Source organism: Temnothorax longispinosus, chromosome 10 (genome assembly GCF_030848805.1).
Source record: "Temnothorax longispinosus isolate EJ_2023e chromosome 10, Tlon_JGU_v1, whole genome shotgun sequence".
Taxonomy (NCBI): Eukaryota; Metazoa; Arthropoda; class Insecta; order Hymenoptera; family Formicidae; genus Temnothorax; species Temnothorax longispinosus.
This window is the reverse complement of record NC_092367.1, coordinates 10250180-10271111: the sequence shown is the minus strand read 5'-3', so window position 1 is coordinate 10271111 and position 20932 is coordinate 10250180. Positions and strand designations below refer to the sequence as shown.

General features: G+C 38.9%; 1 protein-coding gene, 1 long non-coding RNA gene and 2 pseudogenes across 2 annotated transcripts; 2 read left to right on the top strand and 2 right to left on the bottom strand.

The window, feature by feature from the left end:
* The first annotated feature begins 331 nt into the window (after positions 1-331).
* LOC139820406 (uncharacterized) lies at positions 332-5797 on the top strand. Its single transcript, XM_071790641.1, has 3 exons — positions 332-1187; positions 1368-1454; positions 5738-5797. Exons 1-3 carry the CDS (start codon positions 540-542, stop codon positions 5795-5797), a joined length of 795 nt encoding a protein of 264 aa, XP_071646742.1. The 5' UTR covers positions 332-539.
* Positions 5798-7317: 1520 nt separating this feature from the next.
* On the top strand, positions 7318-9354 carry LOC139820405 (uncharacterized; annotated as a pseudogene).
* Positions 7820-8228, bottom strand: LOC139821098 (uncharacterized). Its single transcript, XR_011734183.1, has 3 exons — positions 8153-8228; positions 8002-8083; positions 7820-7914 (listed from the first exon to the last, which is right to left on the bottom strand). It is a non-coding gene; the product is annotated as an uncharacterized lncRNA (long non-coding RNA).
* A 2055-nt stretch (positions 9355-11409) lies between the features above and the next one.
* LOC139821199 (uncharacterized) lies at positions 11410-13206 on the bottom strand (annotated as a pseudogene).
* Positions 13207-20932: the final 7726 nt, after the last annotated feature.

The window sequence follows — 20932 nt, the reverse complement described above, 5'->3', positions numbered from 1 at the left end:
CTCCGAATATTAGCGAGAGCCTCTGTGCTCCGAGACGTCGTAACGATGAGTGCTGAGTGCTCGCGGCGCTGGAACAGTGTCGCGAGCGAGTACTTGTTACTATATAATAAAGTATATTTTCCTTTAATACTTTTCGAGAACAAACCCATATCTAAAAATTAACCACGAAAACATTTAGCTTACATCGAGAGCTTTCAAAAACTATATAATAAAGTATATTTTTCTTTAATACTTTTCGAGAAAAAGAAAACGTTGCATGAAAACGTTGCAAGAAAACGTTGCAGTCATACCCCCATACCCCCCGAGAAAGACGTAGTTCTACGTCAAAACTCATCTCAAGCTCACGGGAATTACTTACTAGATGGAAGAACTCGAATTATATCACATTGTCAACTTACAAATCTCTTTACTGTAGCGATGGAGTAATACCGAGAGCTTATGGACTTCCTAAAATTCATAAACCTAACTGTCCATTTAGAATTATTATATCCTCTGTTAATAGCCCGTTATATAACCTTGCCATTTTCCTCCACCGTATAATGTTCAAAAGCTTTCCTACAGCTCGCAGCTATGTAAAGAATAGCATGGATTTGGTGAAAGAACTGGCGAACATACATGTCAGTGACGGCTATAAATTGATCTCATTGGACGTCGTCTCCTTATTCACGAACGTACCTGTGGATATGGTACTAGATAGCATATCAGCGAGATGGCATTTCATTGCCAGAAATTGTAAGATCCCCAAATCGGAGTTTCTTATTGCGGTCAGGCTGGTATTAAATTCCACTTTTTTCATGTTTAATGGGAAATTTTATAGACAGACATTCGGCGTGCCCATGGGCTCCCCGCTTTCTCCTATATCGGCTGACATAGTGTTGCAAGATTTGGAAACTATAGCTCTTATCTCTTTAAATTACACCCCACCTTTTTACAAAAGGTATATCGATGACATCACACTTGCGGCACCGTCGACTTTGCTGCAGCATACTTTAGATGTTTTTAACTCCTTCCATCCTAGGCTGAAATTCACCTTAGAAATCGGAGAAGATAACACATTAAATTTCTTGGAGATCACATTGATACTGAATAACCATAAACTAACTTTTGATTGGTTCCATAAACCAACCTTTTCCGGCAGGTACCTAAATTTTATGTCGCAGCATCCGGTTTGCCAAAAAAGAGGCACGGTCATAAGCTTAATAGACAGGGCATTTTTGTTATCTCATCCTTTCTTGCACGCAAAAAATTTCAGACTGGTCATTGAAATCTTACTTAATAATTGCTATCCATTGGGATTTATTTTTAAAATATTACGTGAACGTCTTAAGCTATTGTTTAACAGAGGCTCTAATGTGATTGTGAGACAGGATGATGAGGAGGTTGTTCCTTTTTTCACCATACCTTACATCCCTACGATAACAGAAAAATTTAAGAACATCACAAGGGATTTGAAAGTGAGGCTATTTTATTACAGCTTAAACAAGATGCGTGCATTCATCAAACCTCACAAAAATAGCCTCCCGCGAAAATACGATGCAATCCCCTCCAAAAAATCCCGCCTCCAAAAAATGCAATGTAGTATATAAAATCAATTGCAATGATTGTGATGCTTCATATGTGGGCCAAACGAGTAGGCAAATGCAAACAAGAATTAAGAAGCATCAGAATCATATTAATTGGAACACACCGAATCAGTCTGTCATAACGGAGCATCGATTAGAATTAAATCACAATTTTGATTGGAACAATGTTGAAATATTAGACAGTGAATCCTATTATTACAAACGATTGATTTCGGAGATGATATGCATAAAGAGGCAGGCAAATGGTTTGAATATGCAGACGGACACGGAAGGTCTGCCGGATACTTATTTGAGTGTGATCGAGAGATTAGCAAAAATTTAAAACAGCCGTTTGTGAATTGTTATCCCCACCTCCGGTGTATACATATGGCCTTTATTATGTTAACCTTCCCACCAATGCCTCACTCACTCGCGACGTTTCAGAGTGACAGGCTCGTTATTACAATGTGACATCCTGATCTGTAATTGCTCCGTAAGTAACTTATTATTCGCCTATTAACACGGTTAAATAACGTCCTTATCATATTGCGACTCGGTTTGATATAGGTAGGGCATTCGTATCTTCCCTACCTCCCCGGTCTTCCAACCTGGCGAGCTTTCTAAGATGCGATGGATGCGGAGCAGATGCATATCGGTTTGTCTGGGCTTACGACGACGGTACATCCGTACGATTTTAATCCACGGTATTTTGCTTATTGACTGCGCTATACTTTGTTTATCCATGTAATCTGTATCGTCATGAATTTATGTAACTTAATTATTCACGCTGAAGAAGACACGAATAGGGTGTCGAAACGTACGATTAATATACTCATTTATTATTATAATTTGTCTGCGCATTGATTACCGCACGAGGCTCCGATTGCCTCATCTACTTCCTTTGTATTAATTTAATAATAAAACTTATTATTAAGTAAGCTCCTGGGTAGTCGCTGGAGCTGTCCTTGTTTAATGACGTCAGAAGCGAGAAGCCATTTTCAAATAAAAGGGTACAACTAGAAAATAACACACAGTGATCAATTCAGCACCTTTGTAAAATGTGCCGAATATTTTTCTTTTACTCGAACAGTCAATAAATTTTGCAAAATTAACTTAACATAAAACCTTCCTTCTTAACCTATCTTTTCTCATTATTTTGTCAATGTATATTTTATGATATGTGTTGATTGTTCGAGTAAAATAAAAGTATTCGGCACATTATACAAGTGTGCTGAATTGATTTTAAATGTTATTTTCTGGGTGTACCTTTTTATTTAAAAATGGGGTAAATGTCTAGATTAAGGGCGACCTCACCGATTTCAATGACCTTGATATATGTTGTCAAGGTCACCACCCTCCTGAGTGATTTTTGGAAGGTTTCAGCCGTCGCTCGTTATTCGTTAAAAAGTTATTAACAAAAAAAGTTTGGAAAATATAGCAGTTATTTTGAGTACTAATAGACATAAATAATTAATATTTATATAGAAATAGTATATGTATGAACGAAGGAAAATTATTTAAAGCAATGAATTGTTGATATTGTTGCGCCCGCGCTGAGACACCCGTTGCACGAGCAGAAGTCGAAAATTGTCCCTGACGACCAGCTATTTTGGATTCATCGATTAACCACGATTTGTTGTTTTGTTTGTTTGTTCTGAGACTCCGTCTCCGAGCGGACGTGACAGCTCGTTTCTGTGTTTTAATCCGTTTGCTCTAATAAACGAGTCTTTCCATTTCTTACATTGTGTCGTCTCATTGACCGCGAGTGCCGGTTGCGCGAGTGAGGGAGAGTGCGAGCGGCGAGACACGAACGCGGACTCGGCGAGCGCAACGTCACAGTTTTCGTTGCGTCCCCCCAGCGATTTGCGCGCGCGATTAAATTGAATTGCGAGAAGAATTTTCGCAGCAAAACTGTCCCATCGAATATATCGTCGTTTGGGTATAAGCTCAAGCTTATAGCCCAAATCAGTGCAAGCATCTCTATCCCCTGCGTTTGCAACTCGCGACCCCAAAAGTCTCCGGTAGCTCTTATCCCAGAAGGACTTAGCTGGTTAAGACGCAGGAGCTCCTCTTCCTGCCGTAGCAACGTTGCTGCGAACTCCGCTTCCTTCCGCGCTTGCTCCTCTCGCAGCTGGCGTAACTCCTGTTGAACGGCCTGCAACGTCGTTTCTGCGGGAGACTCTGGGGTGCCTGCCTGAGTCCTTTTTCTCGTCGGCGCCATCGTCATTATCTCGTCCGTCGCTTGTTTAATCTCTTCGCCCGTCCTATCCCGGACGAGCCCCCAAAATGTTGCGCTCGCCGAGTCCGCGTTCGCGTCTCGCCGCTCGCACTCTCCCTCACTCGCGCAACCGGCACTCGCGGTCAATGAGACAACACAATGTAAGAAATGGAAAGACTCGTTTATTAGAGCAAACGGATTAAAACACAGAAACGAGCTGTCACGTCCGCTCGGAGACGGAGGCTCAGAACAAAACAACAAATCGTGGTTAATCGATGAATCCAAAATAGCTGGTCGTCAGGGACGATCTTCGACTTTTGCTCGTGCAACGGGTGTCTCAGCGCGGGCGCAACAATATATTGAAAGGAAAGTTATTTAAAGTAGAGAATAAAGAGTATGTACTTTGTATGTGCTTTCTAAGTTGAAGCGAGGTTTACACTATACAGGATCAAAGAATTCGTGTTTATGTATAAGGTAGTACTCTATTTATGACATTCCAAGTTTTTATTTACATTGGTTGAAAGGTAACTACATGAGTAGGAATATTAACTGTTTAAAGCGCGTCACTAATCTATACGCCGAAGGCGTGTCCTAAAATCAGTGAGGAAGCTCTCCCCCGCCTATTTGTGTACTGTTTATACACATGTGTATAATACATGTGTATACATAATACGATATATTATTTACTATATACACGGATAATACGTATATATAGTACAATATAATACGAAAATACTTCAATTTATCAACAATTTACTGCTTTAAATGTTGTGTTTTGGTAAAGCAGCGACTTTCTCGCGAAATAAAGTATTCTTTACTTAAAAAAAAGACGTAATATTAGTCGTTTATGCCTCTCAATACTAAAAATAACTGCTATATTTTCAAAACTTTTTTTGTTAATAACTTTTTAACGAATAACGAGCGACGGCTAAAATTTTCTGAAGGTCACTTGGGGTCGTGACCTTGACAACATATATCAAGGTCATTGAAATCGGTGAGGTTGTGACCGGAACAACGATTAAGATGATAAAAATTTATGTTATAGCCACTTACTACTTGAACTGAAATTACGGTCGCCACTGTATTTTTAGGCTCAAATACAGAAACCTGGGTCGAATGCGTTGCTCCGTCCTTCCTCTCAACAATATGGCTGCCGTCTTTTACGTCGCGGACGTGTTCAAGGCCGTCGGCCACGCCCTGGTTGAGCGATGCGTAATTCACGGATAATGGAACAGGATTTTCACTGGGGTCACTAATAATGACTCGTTGTTTATTATAAACAAATAACAATTTAATGTTTCAAGGTTTACAGTGTTCTCACGACTCGCGGTCCCGTTCACTCGCGCGTTCACCAGCGTCGAGTTATCTCGAACTTGAGTACCGTCGATGAAGAGCTAATTACGGCTAAACACCGTTTCGCGTACGTTGGTTGTGCTCGTACTTATCGTATACGGCTACGGGATAAGTGCACCGGACACAAATATTAGTGCGCAACTTGTATCGTCCTGACGCTTCGAAAGTTCACGGCGGACTGTCCTGGAGAAACGGGTAGAGTTCCCCCACTTCGATGCTACCACAGGCGTAAAGCCTCTTATTTCGGCGCGAACAGGCTGTTTATCGCGCGCCGACCTCTCTCAGCCAATCGTATTGCTGGTTAACGAGCGACACGATCCCTCTCTTAACGGCGCACCGTTTCCCGCGCGCTGAGCCGTTCTCATTGGCTCAGCTCTCGTTGATCAGAGAAACTGAAACGTGATTGGACGGCGGACAAGGGCTCTCGCTTCGGTCTCTGCGGCAACCAGTGCCAGCCGTCGCAATTTGCATAAAGTGCAAGTTCGCGGCAAGTCACTCGGAACGTTTCCGAGTGACCGAATATGGTCATTGTGACGTTCCCCGATATTGCAGGTAAGTATTTTATTTACTGGAATCAACTCGATTAATTCCCCTTTTCTTTCAGGTACCCGGACTTCGTAGGATCGTCTCGCCCAATCAATGGACTGGTCTGGCTCACCAGTAAGTATAACGTCGGTGAGTATGTAATAACATAAGTGTGCAATAAAATATCGCTAAACAGAATTGTTTTGACAGGGAAATACATAAAATAAATTAATACAATGCAAATCGCGCGCAATCGTATTATCTCGCTGTTTCGAGCTGAGCTCGCTTCTCATTGGTCGATTGATCGCGTCTATTCGAACAAGTAGCGCAAAGCGCTCCCGTTGGCTGAAGGCCTCGTAAAATCATAATACGTTCTGAAAAAGTGTAAAATAATTGTAAATAGCCAGGAATCGCTCCTATTGGCTGTCGCTGTGTCGCGTCTATGCGGAACTAAACGAATTAACTGAAAATAAGATTACTCTTGATAAAATTGACCTGGTCGCTTCCCATTGGTCCTCGTGACTCGACATTCCGTTTTGACTGTCAAAACTATCGATATGAAATAAATGGATATAAAAATACTTGTCTCGGACCCTATTGGCCCTCTCAATCGCAATGCATGCAAAATTCTCTTTCAGCGGCTCATCGCTTGTCGATGATCAATCGCGGATCGATCTCGATGCTTAAAAGCAATATGTAAAGTGTGTACAGTGTAAATGTCATTGTGATGGTTTGTATGTCTGAAAAAGTCGTTATGACTGGGATAAAAATAATTAACGTGACGACTATGTATTCTTTCAACTGCATTGTGCTGATTGGTTACTCTACGGTAGATAATACGGTTCTGCTTTTGCCCCGTGTGAATAGGCTAATAACAGTATGCAGATAATTGATATCGCAAATAGAATAAAAATAAAAGATAGAACTAAGATTCTGAATTTATCCGAATCCATCGCTAGATGCTACTTTTGCTAATGCCGGCCTCTGAATGGCTCTTTTCGTGACTTTAGTAATATCTTTATTTAAATTGTGAATTCTCCTCTCTAGGATCGCTGGGATTGGTGAAAGTGTATTTTGGGTAAATTTAATTTCGTGTATTTGTCAATGTTGTTTAATGTGTCGAAAAACCGTTCGCTTACATGCAATTTCGGTTCTAATATATATATATATATATATATATATATATATATATATATATATATCGCGCTATCGCCTTGAAAATAAAACAAATAAAAGTAAAACAAAATGTCTCTGGTATGCTCAATTGCACTTTGGGTAAATATCTTTGTCTCTCGTGACAAATAAAATAAACATATCAAAAATCTCTTAATAGAGCCTCGCGCTCGCGCGTTTTACAAGAATAAAGACAATATGATTGTTAACAGTATGAAAGGTTATATCGCACGGGCTTACGCCTCCGTGTCTTGGGATTGGTCCTCCACGACCGTCGACTCGACCACCTCCTCCGCTGCTGGGGATTGGCTGGCCACGATGTCTGTCACCTCACCTGGTCCGGCGGGCTGATTTTCACCCTCGGCAAGTATGATAGCCTCGGCTACCCCTTGTGGTATCTGCTGCAATATTTGGCTAATCTCTATACCCTCGAGACTCGCCTGGTCCTCATTGGTCGCTACCGCTGTCGGCGTTGTCGGCTCCGTCATGTCCGCGCCCCGAGCTGTCGTTTGCTTCTCGCCGGTTGGCTGGTAGTCGTCCACGGTACAAGCGGAACTCGACGCTGGAACGGATGATTTAACATCCGGTTCCAAGGTCGCCCTTAATCTAGACATTTACCCATATTTTATACACTTATATTTAATTATAAGCTTTGGTATCGGGTTATGAACAATTGATCAATTCGTGAAGATTTCATCAAGTGGAATTTACAGTTTATTTTTTACAAAAAATTTACAAGCTGTTTTTTTATTTTCAGCTGAAATGTTATTATGTAAATTGATTTTACGCAAGATAGATAGAAATGTGGAAAGCTTCTTGAAAACGAAGACGATGATGAACAAATGTACAAATAAAAATATTTCTACCGCTGCTGTATATGTTTCGGATGAATTTCCTTTAACAAATTTGTCAGATTTAGAAAAAATAGAGTACAAATTAAAGAAAAATAAAACTTTTCAGTAATAATTTCGTCCGCCAGTGAATAAAATCAGCAAATTCAATTTATTTCTCGATTAACTGGCGCAATATATACAAAAATGCACAACGTTTCGGCTCAAGATTCGAGCCCTTTTCAAGTGCGAACTGAAACAGGAACAGCGAGAAAAAAACAAACAATATAAATGAATCGAGATAAATATTAAATTAACGACGTTAAATAGTGAGCAATACCTATATCATCTATTGACTCGTCACATAATTAATACAGATTCCTGAGTTCACGAGCATGTTCCCGCATGGCCATAAAGGTCAGCTGCGGACCAATCTTAATTTGTAGCAACAATGATATGAGGAAAGAAAGCGACGATCAAGAAAAACTTACGAATTCCGTAATAAATTTTCGCGTATGACGGATTCTTCGTTGCGACATGTTACATGTATGCGAGTGCTTGGGAGACTGAGCGGACAAAGAAAGAAACAAGGTGTCCCGAGATATAAATATAAACACTTAAACAGACATGATGCCACTGTCGTATATCGAGTTTAAGTTCTCGGTATCTTTTTTTAAATTAATCGTGTTCTTATATTTTTTTATAAAGAACATTTCAGCGATCTCTCTCATTTTCCAGTGAGGTTCTTTGTATAATATTTTCGGATCTGACCACTTATTATGGTCATTCTGTATCCGGTGTTTACCTACGACAGAGAAATTGCTGTCATGTTTTTTAATATCGCTGAAATGTTCCTTCACTCTTGTTTCAAGATGTCTCTTCGTCTGGCCAATGTAGGACGCGTCGCAATTCTCGCAATCAATTTTGTAAACTACATTAGTTTCCTTGTTGGTCGCTAATCTTTAGCCTTTAAGCGCGGGCATACGGGGTACTCTTGAGAGAGTCCGCTGTGACGTGGTATATAAGATACCGAAAAAACTCAGTGCTGTCATCAGGAGAGGCAAGGACAGATTAGCGACCAACAAGTCTTTTTAACTGGAAAGTTCAACGAGGAACCAAATTGAAATTGGCAAAACGTCGAATAACCAAAATAATGATCGGTAAGATTATATTATTTCACAATTAAATCTTTTTCGCTTCATTACATTGCAGTACCTTATGTCAACCTTAGTTTTTTTTATTCATTCGTAAGTTTATGTGCTCATTTCTTACAGAAGCGGCAGCTATAGAATTTCCAACAGTTAATGAAACCACATTTGGTAGGAAACGGGACCATGGTTGTCTCAGGCCACCTTTCGTATAAAAAAGTAAGTATTATTCAATACATTTTAATGTTATACAAGATTTGTATAGCAAATTTGTCTAAAGCACGCACCTGAATCAAAGATTCATAAGAAGTCATTAGATTATAACATTTATAATACTTATTAATGTTTATAAATATTGAAATCATTTTAACATTGACAGACATAACAGCAAAAAGGAAAAAGCTGCAGATGACATTTCAGAAATATCTGGTAAAGATGAAGACGATCTGCAAACGAAAATATTAGTGCCGATGATGACGGCTCTGCAAACGAAAATATTAGCGACAGAAGTTAAAAAACTCATTTATCTTACTATTGTTGTGTGACGAAAGTCACCGCGCCCTAATTGCGACACCTAGCTGTCAGCGTTACTTCCGGATTTTGCCAAACTCACCTGAGGTGGCATTCCGGGTTTTGCAAGTGGCTTCCAGGGTACTCACCCGGAAGCAAAAGTCTAGACCGAAAAGCGATATCGCGCACGACCGAACGTAATCTACTCTATTATAAACGCCCGCAAGTCAGGGCAGTGAAATAAGAAGACACCTGTATCATTCTAACGATAACTTTATTAAACGTTATTCAACCAAGAATCTGGCAGTGTTTCTCCCTCCTCCCGGCGGATCCTAAAGAACTCCGTGCCGACCCTGCGACCCAAGGTACGGCACAACATTATTTATTATAATATTATGTATATACTGATGTGCAATTTTATTATTTTTATATTATTAAACTTAATACACCATCCCAAGGAGAACAGAAAAATTAAAATGTCTGTTTGACATATTATATGTCGACAAAATTTACGTTACTTATTAGGTGCGCAACTAAGTTCCCGCTGTTTGTCAATAGATGGCTTCAGCAGTAAGTGCTAGTCGATTTAAACATATCCAAAACGTCATGAACCAAGCTTAGACATATGGTAAACAAACCGCGTTGACACGTTAGTGATTTTGTTTTGGCGTCATATACTTTTGATTGTGTGAAAATGTCTGATTTTGTGCCAAATAATCGTCATTTGCGGGAAGTGTTGATTTTCTTATTTCATTCAAAGAAAACGGCGGCTGAAGCGCATCGAGAGCTCCAAAAAGTTTACGGAGATGCTGCTCTAAGTGAAACAACGTGCCGTGATTGGTTCCGTCGCTTCAAAGACGGTGATTTCGCTGTTGACGACCGTCCGCGTGAAGGAAGGCCAAAAACATTCGAAGACGCTGAATTGGAGGCATTGCTCGATGAGGATCCGTGCCAAACGCAAGAACAGCTTGCTTCAGCATTAGGAGTTACCCGCCAAGCCATTTTCAAGCGATTGCATGCGTTGGGAATGATTCAAAAGCAAGGAACTTGGGTTCCTTATGATTTGAAGCCAAGGGACGTTGAGCGTCGTTTTTTCACCTGTGAACAACTGCTCCAGCGGCAAAAAAGGAAGGGTTTTCTTTATCGCATCGTAACGGGTGATGAAAAATGGATTCATTACAGCAACCCAAAGAAAAAAAAGTCATGGGGACTGCCCGGTCATGCTTCTACGTCGTTGGCTCGGCCGAATATCCACGCTGCGAAAGTTATGCTGTGTATTTGGTGGGACCAGGTCAATGTTATTTATTATGAGCTGTTGAAACCGATCGAAACCATCACTGGGGAACGGTATCGACTTCAATTGATGCGACTGAGCCGAGCACTGCGCGCAAAACGGCCACAATACGAGCAGAGGCACGACAAAGTGATTTTACTGCATGACAACGCTCGGCCTCATGTTGCCAACCCGTTAAAACCTACGTGAAAACGCTCAAATGGGAAGTCCTACCCCACCCGCCATATTCCCCAGATATTGCGCCGTCCGATTATTACTTGTTCCGTTCGATGGCACATGGTCTGGCTGATCAGCAGTTCCGCTCATATGAAGACATAAAAAAATGGCTTGATTCGTGGACAGCTTCAAAAGACGAAGACTTTTATCGTAACGGTATTCGAGCTCTGCCAGAAAAATGGGCAAAAGTTGTAGCTAGCGATGAGCAATACTTTGAATGAGTCATTCATAACCATTTTTTCACAATAAAGTTGCATTTTCATAAAAAAAAAACAGCGAGAACTTAGTTGCGCACCTAATATAATAATAATAATAATTTTATTTTAATCCTTGCCTTGCGGCTTAGGATAACTTCCGTCAACCCTTACATAATTTTACAAACGCATAACACATTTTACACATATAACTCTCATTTACATATATATACATTATACATCCTCATATCATCCTAACTAACTTTAAACTAACTCAACATTCTAATCTGACTGTCCTTACATTTCCCTTCCTACTCTTTTCCCTCCATCCCCTCTCTTTTCTCCGCCTCTTTTCTAACCTTTTCTATCCATTTCATTACTTCTAGTCATTTTCCTTTCTCTCCTAAAAATTCTTTTAACTGTATCTCGCTTTTTTTCGTTTCACATTCTCTTAGTACATGTTCTATGTTCTCCTCTTCTTTTTGGCATATTCTGCATTTTTTAGCCTCTTCCTCTCTCCAATGTTTGCTGTCTTTCACCTCACTCCCGCATCTGTACCTGGTTATCAACATTCTATCTTTTTTCTTTTTCTTTCCTAGTAAATACTTTGGTAACTCCTCTATTAAAATCTCTTTATAGTTACTATTGTATCTTGACTCGTTTATCTTTATCTGTCTCTCCTCCTTCTCTTTTTCCTCTAATCTCTTTACGAGACTCTCCGCCGCCTCCCGGTCCCCTGCCTTCATGTCTCTCCTCAGCTGCTTCTTCTCCATTCCTGCTGTCTCGGGGGGGTGTAAGACCCCGGCTTGCGAGTTGATCTACTATTTTCTCGAAAGACCAGAGGAGGTGTGTATCGTCTCCTCAACGCGAATATATCGATAAACGTAAAAAAGCGACACATGCGACTCACCACTCGGTCGGTTGTCGTCTCCTGGAGGGACCTCGTCCGTTCTTGGGGCGCAAGCAGGCACGTGCAGAGGCAGTCAAGCAGAAGCAGTCGAAGTTCGTTCTTCCGGAGGAGCGAGCCCTATAAGGCCTTCCGTAGTTCGAGGGTGTACTAGGCACCTCAAGACTTCGTAGCGAGTGTTCGCGGTGACGACTCGAATCTGAGTGTGTGTTCCCGACGACCGACGTCTCGTATGAGAGTGTGTGTTCACGGCGACGTCTCGTAGGCGAGTGTGTGCTCGCGGTTTTGTAACAACGCCGCGAGCGAGCAGTTTGTTCTTCCTTATTGATGGTGCCCTCGCAGGGCGAACGAGAGCAGCATCGATTGGCGAGTCGCGGAAATATCAATATGCAAGTTAATCGCGATCTGCCGACGTTTCGCGCGAGTTACCGTGAATATCCTAATGCTAAATTCTAACGCTATATACAACAGATGTGGCTAAGCTAACAACTATTAACGACTACTATTTACATTGAGGCGAGCGCCGAACACCTGTCCTCTCTATCAGTTTTCTTTTCTTCTTTTCCCAATTACTTTCTTCTTTCCTTGGTCTGCTCCTCTCTAGATCCTTTATACATGCTTGAACTATTTTCTTCTCTGACTGTCTTGCCTTCTCCTCATACCTTACAGCTTTCCTTATTGCCCTTATTTTTATCTCCTTTATTTTGGCTTTTTCTGATACCATGTAATTCGGCGTTCTTCTATCCAATCCTAAAAAATCCATTTAACATACTTTCTTTTTATTACATCTAATCTGCTTTCGTATAGCCACCCCCATATTTCAGCTCCGTATAATGCCACGCTTTCTACCAGTGCCTCGAACATTTTCATTCTTCTTCTAAAATCTTCTTTAAATATTTTCTCTCCTATGCTCCATGTCTTCTTCATCGCTATTGTAGCCTTCTTCATCCTATCTTTTATATGATTCTCCGCTCCCCCATTTTTCTGTAGTATATGTATATCCCAGATACTTTATTTCTTTAACCTTCTCTATTTTTTCTTCTTCCCACTTCCATTCCCTTTTCTTTCTTTTTTCCCTTGCTTTCTCGAACACCATTACTTTTAATTTCTCCGGACTCAAACTCAAACCTTTCCCTTCCAAATACCTCTTGAACCTCCTCATCATTTCCTTCAATTCCACCTCTCTTGTCGCCATTAACACTACGTCATCTGCGTATAATATTGACCAAAATTTTTCTTTTCTTATCACAAGACCTCCTGCTTGCCGTTTTTCCATTCCTTCCTCTAAATCCATGATGTATAAATTGAATAGATTTGGGCTCCACGGGCATCCTTGTCTTATTGTTAGTCCCTTTTCTGTCCAAAATTCCTCTGTCTTCTTATCTCTTATCTTCACTACATTTTTCGTTTCTTTGTATGTCTCCATTATTCTTCGTCTCAAGTTATCTTCAATTCCTGTCTTCCTCATTATTTTATTCAATTTCCTTTTATCCACTTTATCAAAAGCTGCTTTAAGGTCCACAAAAAATGCAAAAACCTTTCCACCTTTCTTACTCAGCTCCTTATTCGCTACATAATTTACCGTGTATACTGCATCCATCGTTCCTCTGTTCCTTCTAAACCCGAATTGCCCCTCCCTTAGCTTAGACTCCACCTCTTTCTCCAACCTCGCATTTAAGATACTTGCATATATTTTGTATGCCGTATTCATTAAAGTAACTCCTCGGTAATTTCTTGGGTCGTTTCTCTTTCCTCTTTTATGAATTGGACTAATCATACCTTTATTCCAATCTCCTGATATGCCCTCTCCTTTCCAGATTCTGTTGATTAACTTCAGGAATTCTTCACCTACATCCTTCTGCATAAATCTCCACGCCTCGTTCTCAATCCCATCCTCTCCTGTTGCCTTTCCCATCTTCAGTTTTTTTATTACTTCAATCACCTCTTCCCTCGATATTTCTTCAACTCCCTTTGTTACCTCCACTCTCGTGCCATCTTCTTCTCCCTCGTCTTCTATGTCTAGCACCACTCTTTCTTCTGTCCCTCCTAGCATTTCCATGAAGTGGTCTCTTCATGTGTATCGTCCATATGTATCTCCTCGCTTATCCCCTCAGCTTTCTTTTTCCTGTATTTATTTATATAATAAAATATATTTGAGCGACCCAACTGGCCAAAATTTCTTCTTTATAATATCTTACAACGTTTCGGCCAACATCTGGCTCTTTTCAAGTGAGGAATATAACAATAATTATTGTCAGCATTCCACGCATATACATCCTATGTCGCTTAATATAGTTCCCAAAATACATCATGCTTCATAAAGCTGAAAAGGTGATTACAGAGATGTATAAAGACATGAAACATAGCGAAAAGGATGCCAAAAATGACTTACAAGTTTTATGCGTCGACAAAAGCAGAAGTAAAAGATACAATTAGTCAAGAGATAGATGAAACCGAACATCTTGTCAAATGCGTCCGAACGTTACAATAGTCAAAGTCACAATAATAAAACTCAGAAAACACGCCAATAAAGCAAAATAGCGGGTTCTTAAAATAACTAAACAGCGGTTAATAAGCATAGATTAGGCAGCATTAATAACACGATCGTAAACAGCCGGTAAATTTTCGGTGTCTTTTTGAAGATTGACAGTGCGCCTGCACTTCTTAATAAAAAACATCTCCGAAATCTCTCTTTTTTTTTAAATGGCTTTCTTTATATAAAATCCTCGGATTATGCCACGTGAAATCATGTTTATATGTAAGACGATGTTTGGAGACCACAGAGTGATTGTTAACATGTTTCCTAATATCACTTTGATGTTCTTTTAATCTTGTTTCTAGATGCCTTTTAGTTTTCCTAATATAGCAAGAATTGCAGTTAGCACAATCAATCTTATACACAAGTTCAGTCTGTCTGAGATACGGTAGTCTATCCTTGCCTTTCCTAATTGGATTAGATTGCATTATTACGCGGGGGTATTTATCGAAGGATCAATGCACTTCTAGTGTCAACACATGTTGCAGAATACATATCATTTATATTCTTAGCCAGGTAATCTGTATATGTGTCTGTACACTTTAAAATAATCTTTAATATGATCTTAATGATTTATCCACAGAATGCAGTACATAATGTATTATCTGTATTGCGGTATTTAAATAATGTATGTGTCATGTCTGTTACCAGCGTATTCTCACAAATATCTAAATTGGTAAGTAAAATTTGATTAAATTAAGCTTCTAGTCATAGTTTTGTAACACATATATTATACATAATATTGCTTTCCAATTACCACATGTTAAAATATGTATTTTACTTTGATTTGTATATATTATCTATAGTAATATAACATAAAAGCCAGTCTACAAATATTCCTTCAGGATAAAGGACTAGTTTTTTAAAACCTCCATAGGCTACACGAATATATGTTGATATTCCCATAACATTCCACAAATATTAAATGCTATTCTGCAAATGTTTTTTCAGGATAAAGGACTGGTTTTTTAAAACTTTCAAACGCTACATGGATGTATGTTGATGCTCCCATAACGTTCCACAGGATTCTAATAGAGGATACGTGGTCATGAATTGTCGTGTAAAAAATTCTCGTGCATTCTATATATATACAGCAAATAATCTTGAGATTAAAAACACAACATCTTACACTGTAAGTGCATCTCTTTTATGACTGATGCATAACCTTCTATTAATAAGACGTATTTGGATGCAGCAAATAACACATATTCAAAATACTAATGTATGTAATTATTAATTAATGGAATTTAAAAGGTCAAAAGTTCGTAAGCAGATAGGAATTATATATTATTAGACTCTTTAAATAAATTATTTGTGCCATGCAGGTAACACAGTATTCAGGATTTTGAGTATTAATGCTAAAATACTATTTTCTAGTACATACATTGATTGAAGAGCAATATAAGCATTTAATCAATCTATCATGCATGTTGACAATACAGAATCATCGTTTCTTCAATAAACACATTAATTTTACTAATGGGTGTTGATGATACTATTCCATAAAGTTCAACATTATTGTCTCCACTATTAAAATCATATATGACAATGATGTATGACAATATCATCGTCGCTCTATTAAAAATTTCCGTGTTTATTCAAGAAGCAATAATTCTGTACTGTCAATGTGTATAATAAAAGATTGATTAAATGTTTATGTTGCTATTAAGTTCATATATGTGTCAGAAAATAGTATTTTAATACATATAAATATTATATACTGCATTACATGCGTCACAAATATTTTACTTAAAAAGCTTAATAATATACAATTCCTATCTGCAATACCATATTTACGAATGCATTTATATGTATAATAAAGCAAACTATAGAATTTTTGGCCCTTTAAATTCACACTTTATATGTAATTAGATACATCACAATTTAAGTAAGTGTTATTTAGTGCATCTAAATTTATTAATATAACATTATGCATCGGTGCTTTCAGAGAGATGTGATTAGAACACTGATTTTTAATTTCAAGATTATTTGCTATTTACTGGATTTTAATAAGATATTGTACAATTCTAACGCAATGCTTTGAATTAAGATTGTTAAATATCTATTTTATACTTGAAGAAGCTGAAAACATATCCTATGCGTCCGTAGTAATTTGTAGGGTAAGCTATCAAATGTTTTTAGGTATCAAAAGAAAATTCACTTACAATGTACGAGAGTCTGTTAGGGGGGAGTTTATGATTATATCCTTTACTAGAATCCTGTGGAACGTTATATATAGAAGTATCAACATTCATGTATCATACATCCTTGTAGCCTTTGGATGTTTTGGGAAAGCAATCCTTTATCTTGAAAGAAGTTTGTAGAATGGCATTTATGTTTGATCGTAAGATAGTATATATATACGAGTCGAAGTAAAATGTATGTTTTAACATGTCGCTATCGGAAAGCAATATTATATATAATATATATATTACAACTATAACTATAAGCCTAATTTTACCAAATTTTACTTACCAATTTATGTATTTGTGAGAATATGCTCATAACATGCACGACACATACATTATTTAAATACCACGATATAGATAAATATATTACGCTGCATTCTGTGGATAATTCGTTAAAGATTATTAATAAAGTATACACAGTTATTACCTGCCTAAAAATATAAATGTTTTATACATTCTGCAAACATGTGTAAAAACGAGAAGCACATTGATCTTTCCATGATGAACACAGCAACTAAGTTAATCACAGCCCAGCAAACGCAAAAGGATTAAAAAATATTGAAATTTTTTAATACTTTTGAATCCCTTTTTTGGCGGAATTAGATGAAATTAGATGGGATTCGAAATGAGATGGTCCAATCCCATGGAATCCAAAAAAGAAAAATTTCAATTCCATCCAATCCTATGGAATCCGTAAAGGTTATGGAATTGCATGGCATTAGATGGTTTAGAAAACGTCTCGCGCCTCCGTTGGGCGACCAAGCGCCGTTGTTCGTCGGTGAGCTTTTGTGTATGCCTAAGGGCATTACACGCAGTACTGCCGACGGGCAATTAGCCCGAAAATGAGATTTGTAAGATCTGTCAGGCACCGTAGGGGGTCCCTTTACATAGCGGTCGAGACGAAACTTTGAACTCGAGAAGATGCCTCGGCGATGCGATGCCTAGCGGCGTCGACGCGAACTGCCGGTAATGCAGATACCGCGCGGGCGTTGTACTATTGGTGGCGCGTACCGCCACAGAGTTTAACACGGAAACTTTTCAATCCCTATCCTGGCATTCAATGGTATTCATTTTATTGTCAGAATAGACGGAATTCAATGGAATTCAATACGGAAATTTTTAATTCCTAGTTTGGCATTCAATGGTATTCATTTCGTTAATGGAATCAATGGTATTCAATGGAATTCATTACGAAACTTTCCAATCCCTAACCTGTCATTCAGTGGTATTCATTTCGTTAACGGAATCAATGGTATTTAATGGAATTCGTCACGAAACTTTCCAATCCCTAACCTGGCATTCAGTGGTATAATATTTTTGTGTTGGAATTGGATGGGATTCAAAAAAGACAAATTCTTTCCAAAATAAGGAATTCCATAATATTGAAACTATTTCAATCCCTTTTTTGGACAGAATGGAATTCGGAAAGTCCTTAATTGAATTCCTGGCAATCCCGTTTTAATTCTTTTCAATCTTTTTTCGTTTGCTGGGAGTAGATAATTCCATAACATTTCACAAGATTCTGAAAACGGAGACAATAATAATCAACTCTTGCTTAACGGAATCTCATGGTTTGTAAATAAATTTTTTCTTCGATATCTGAGGATATTCCAGGCCTATGTAATTACTATAGATGCACAGAATATCTCATCCCCAGCTCCTACAAAGTTGAAGGAAATTGATACTTAATAATCTAAATTAAAAACATTAGAAATTAGAATTTCGTACACAAGTAATTTTAGTACAAATGTTGTCAACAATAATATGTACCATTACCAGCTGTTAAACATACTACAATAAAGGTTAGCAAACAGAAAATAATGTTCACATTTGAAATTGGAGTCCACACTGTAAATGCATGCCTTTACAGTATGCCTGTTCATTGCGTAGATACAGAGATACGTCATTTCTGACAGTAAAATAATTTTCTGTTGCGCCACTGAAAGAAAAGGGAGCTAAATCTCTATTAAATAATTGCTAAAACATTGCTGTAAATCAATAAACTGCAATCTCAGATTATTAATAAGTAACACTAGTGTATCTTATTATGTATGAAGAAGAATTAACTTTAAATTATTAAGATAAACAACTTATCTTTTATTTGACAAAAGTATACTCATTTAACGCCACTTTGACTAAAAGAGAAAAATATTTCAACATTTTATATACTGTTCGAGACTGTAAAAGCAATAATAAAGCACTCTAATGAGAGGACGGCTTGAGGTTAGGAAATATGTCAATCGACTTCATACTTGAAGTACGTACACGATATTACAGTATAATACGTATCTTTATATAGATTTGTAGCTCTGACTACCGCTTAATGTGCTATCCGTAAATAATTTATCTCAACATCTCGAGTACTCGCAACTCGTAAAGAGTCACGGTCGGTCTCGCTCCGCGCATACTCTTGATATAAATACATAATACGATGACAGATTTTTTAACCTTGCGTAATGCTATAGTTTTTTAGTTTATTATTGTTTTAACAATCTCGAACATATACATAAACTTTCGTATTTTATTTCCAAACGTGACCGTGTCCGATCGATACCGTGTCCAATCGGCACCGTGTCCGAACGGCACCGTGTCCGATCGACACCGTGTCCGATCGGCACCGTGTGCAATCGCCACTATGTGCAATCGGCACCGTGTGCAAACGCCACCGTGTACAATCGACACCGTGTGCAATCGACACCGTGTGCAATCGACACCGTGTGCAATCGGCACCGTGTGCAATCGCCACCGTGTGCAATCGACACCGTGTGCAAACGCCACCGTGTGCAATCGGCACCGTGTGCAAACGCCACCGTGTGCAAGCGACACAGTGTGCAATCGGCACCGTGTGCAATCGACACCGTGTGCAATCGGCACCGTGTGCAATCGGGACCGTGTGCAATCAGCACCGTGTGCAATCGACACCGTGTCCGAATGCAATTAAATGTGTCCGATAGTAACCGTGTCCGATCGACACCGTGTCCGAATGCAACTAAATGTGTCCGATAGTAACCGTGTCCGATCGACACCGTGTCCGAATGCAATTAAATGTGTCCGATAGTAACTGTGTCCGATCGGCACTGTGTCCGAACGGCACCGTGTCCGTACGGCACCGTGTCCGATCGACACCGTGTCTTAATGCAACTAAATGTGTCCGATAGTAACTGTGTCCGATCGGGATTGTGTCCGATCGGCACCGTGTCCGAACGGCACCGTGTCCGATCGACACCGTGTCCGATAGTAACTGTGTCCAATCGGCACCGTGTCCGATCGGGAATGTGTCCGATCGGGAAATATTATCGTGTCCGATTTGTAATGTGCGCAATCGGGACTCACTCGTGGCCAATAGCCTGGCCAGGATTATGCCTAACCTGGGAGGGGCGAGTGGTCGCGCTCGCCGATTATACGCCGCGACCGTGCAGGCAGTGACGTTATACGGCGCTCCAGTTTGGGCGTCGGTAGCGGAGAGGTCACGACTGATCCAGGCGAAGCTACGCCGGATCCAGCGTGTTGTAGCCCTCCGAGTGTCGAGGTCATACTGCACGGTCTCGCATCCGGCGGCTACGGCCCTGGCAGGACTCCCCCCATTGGTGCTTGCAGCCAGAGTTGGGCAAATATGTAATCCAATTAACAATTACAAATTACAATTACAACGTAATTCTTAATGCAATTAATAATTAAATTTTATAATCGTTAATTGTTGCAAACAATTAAATGAAATAATTGTAAAAAGTAATTGTATACAAATTACAATTACGTAATTATTAAATGTAATTGTAATTGTAATTAGGAGATGAGTAATTAAGATTACGCGTCGGCGCGTCGTCTAAAGGTACATATGATTAATACCTTGTATTGTCTGTCCCTATGTCAAGGACATAGACAGTGATTGAGCTCTAACTTTACTGTCATGGAAATTTAATATTTATTGAGGTATAGGAAAATTATTTTGTTGTTTGATTATTTTTGAGAATCACAAAGCTAAATTAATATTTTAGCAATCAACATATTATAACTTCTTATTTCTAAATTTTAAGAGAGTTTTATTATATTTTAATAATTAAAAACTAAGTGTTTTATTAATAAAGAACCTCTTACATTTTGTATTATTATATTTTAAATAACATCTTTCTTGTTTATAAAATAATATACAATGTATTTCTTTCTTTGTATAGTCTATCGAATTTTTCGAAAATTACATATCGACTAACATAAGAATATCAAATGCTTTAGAGACTAAGAATACGCCATACGTTATCACCCGTTTTTATCCTACAGTT

Coding starts and splice junctions, on each gene's coding strand:
- LOC139820406 (XM_071790641.1), top strand. CDS start 540: ATGTTCAAAAGCTTTCCTACAGCTCGCAGCTATGTAAAGAATAGCATG. Junction 1,188..1,367: donor TTTGCCAAAAAAGAGGCACG/GTCATAAGCTTA, acceptor ATTGTGAGACAG/GATGATGAGGAGGTTGTTCC. Junction 1,455..5,737: donor ACATCACAAGGGATTTGAAA/GTGAGGCTATTT, acceptor CTTTTCTTTCAG/GTACCCGGACTTCGTAGGAT.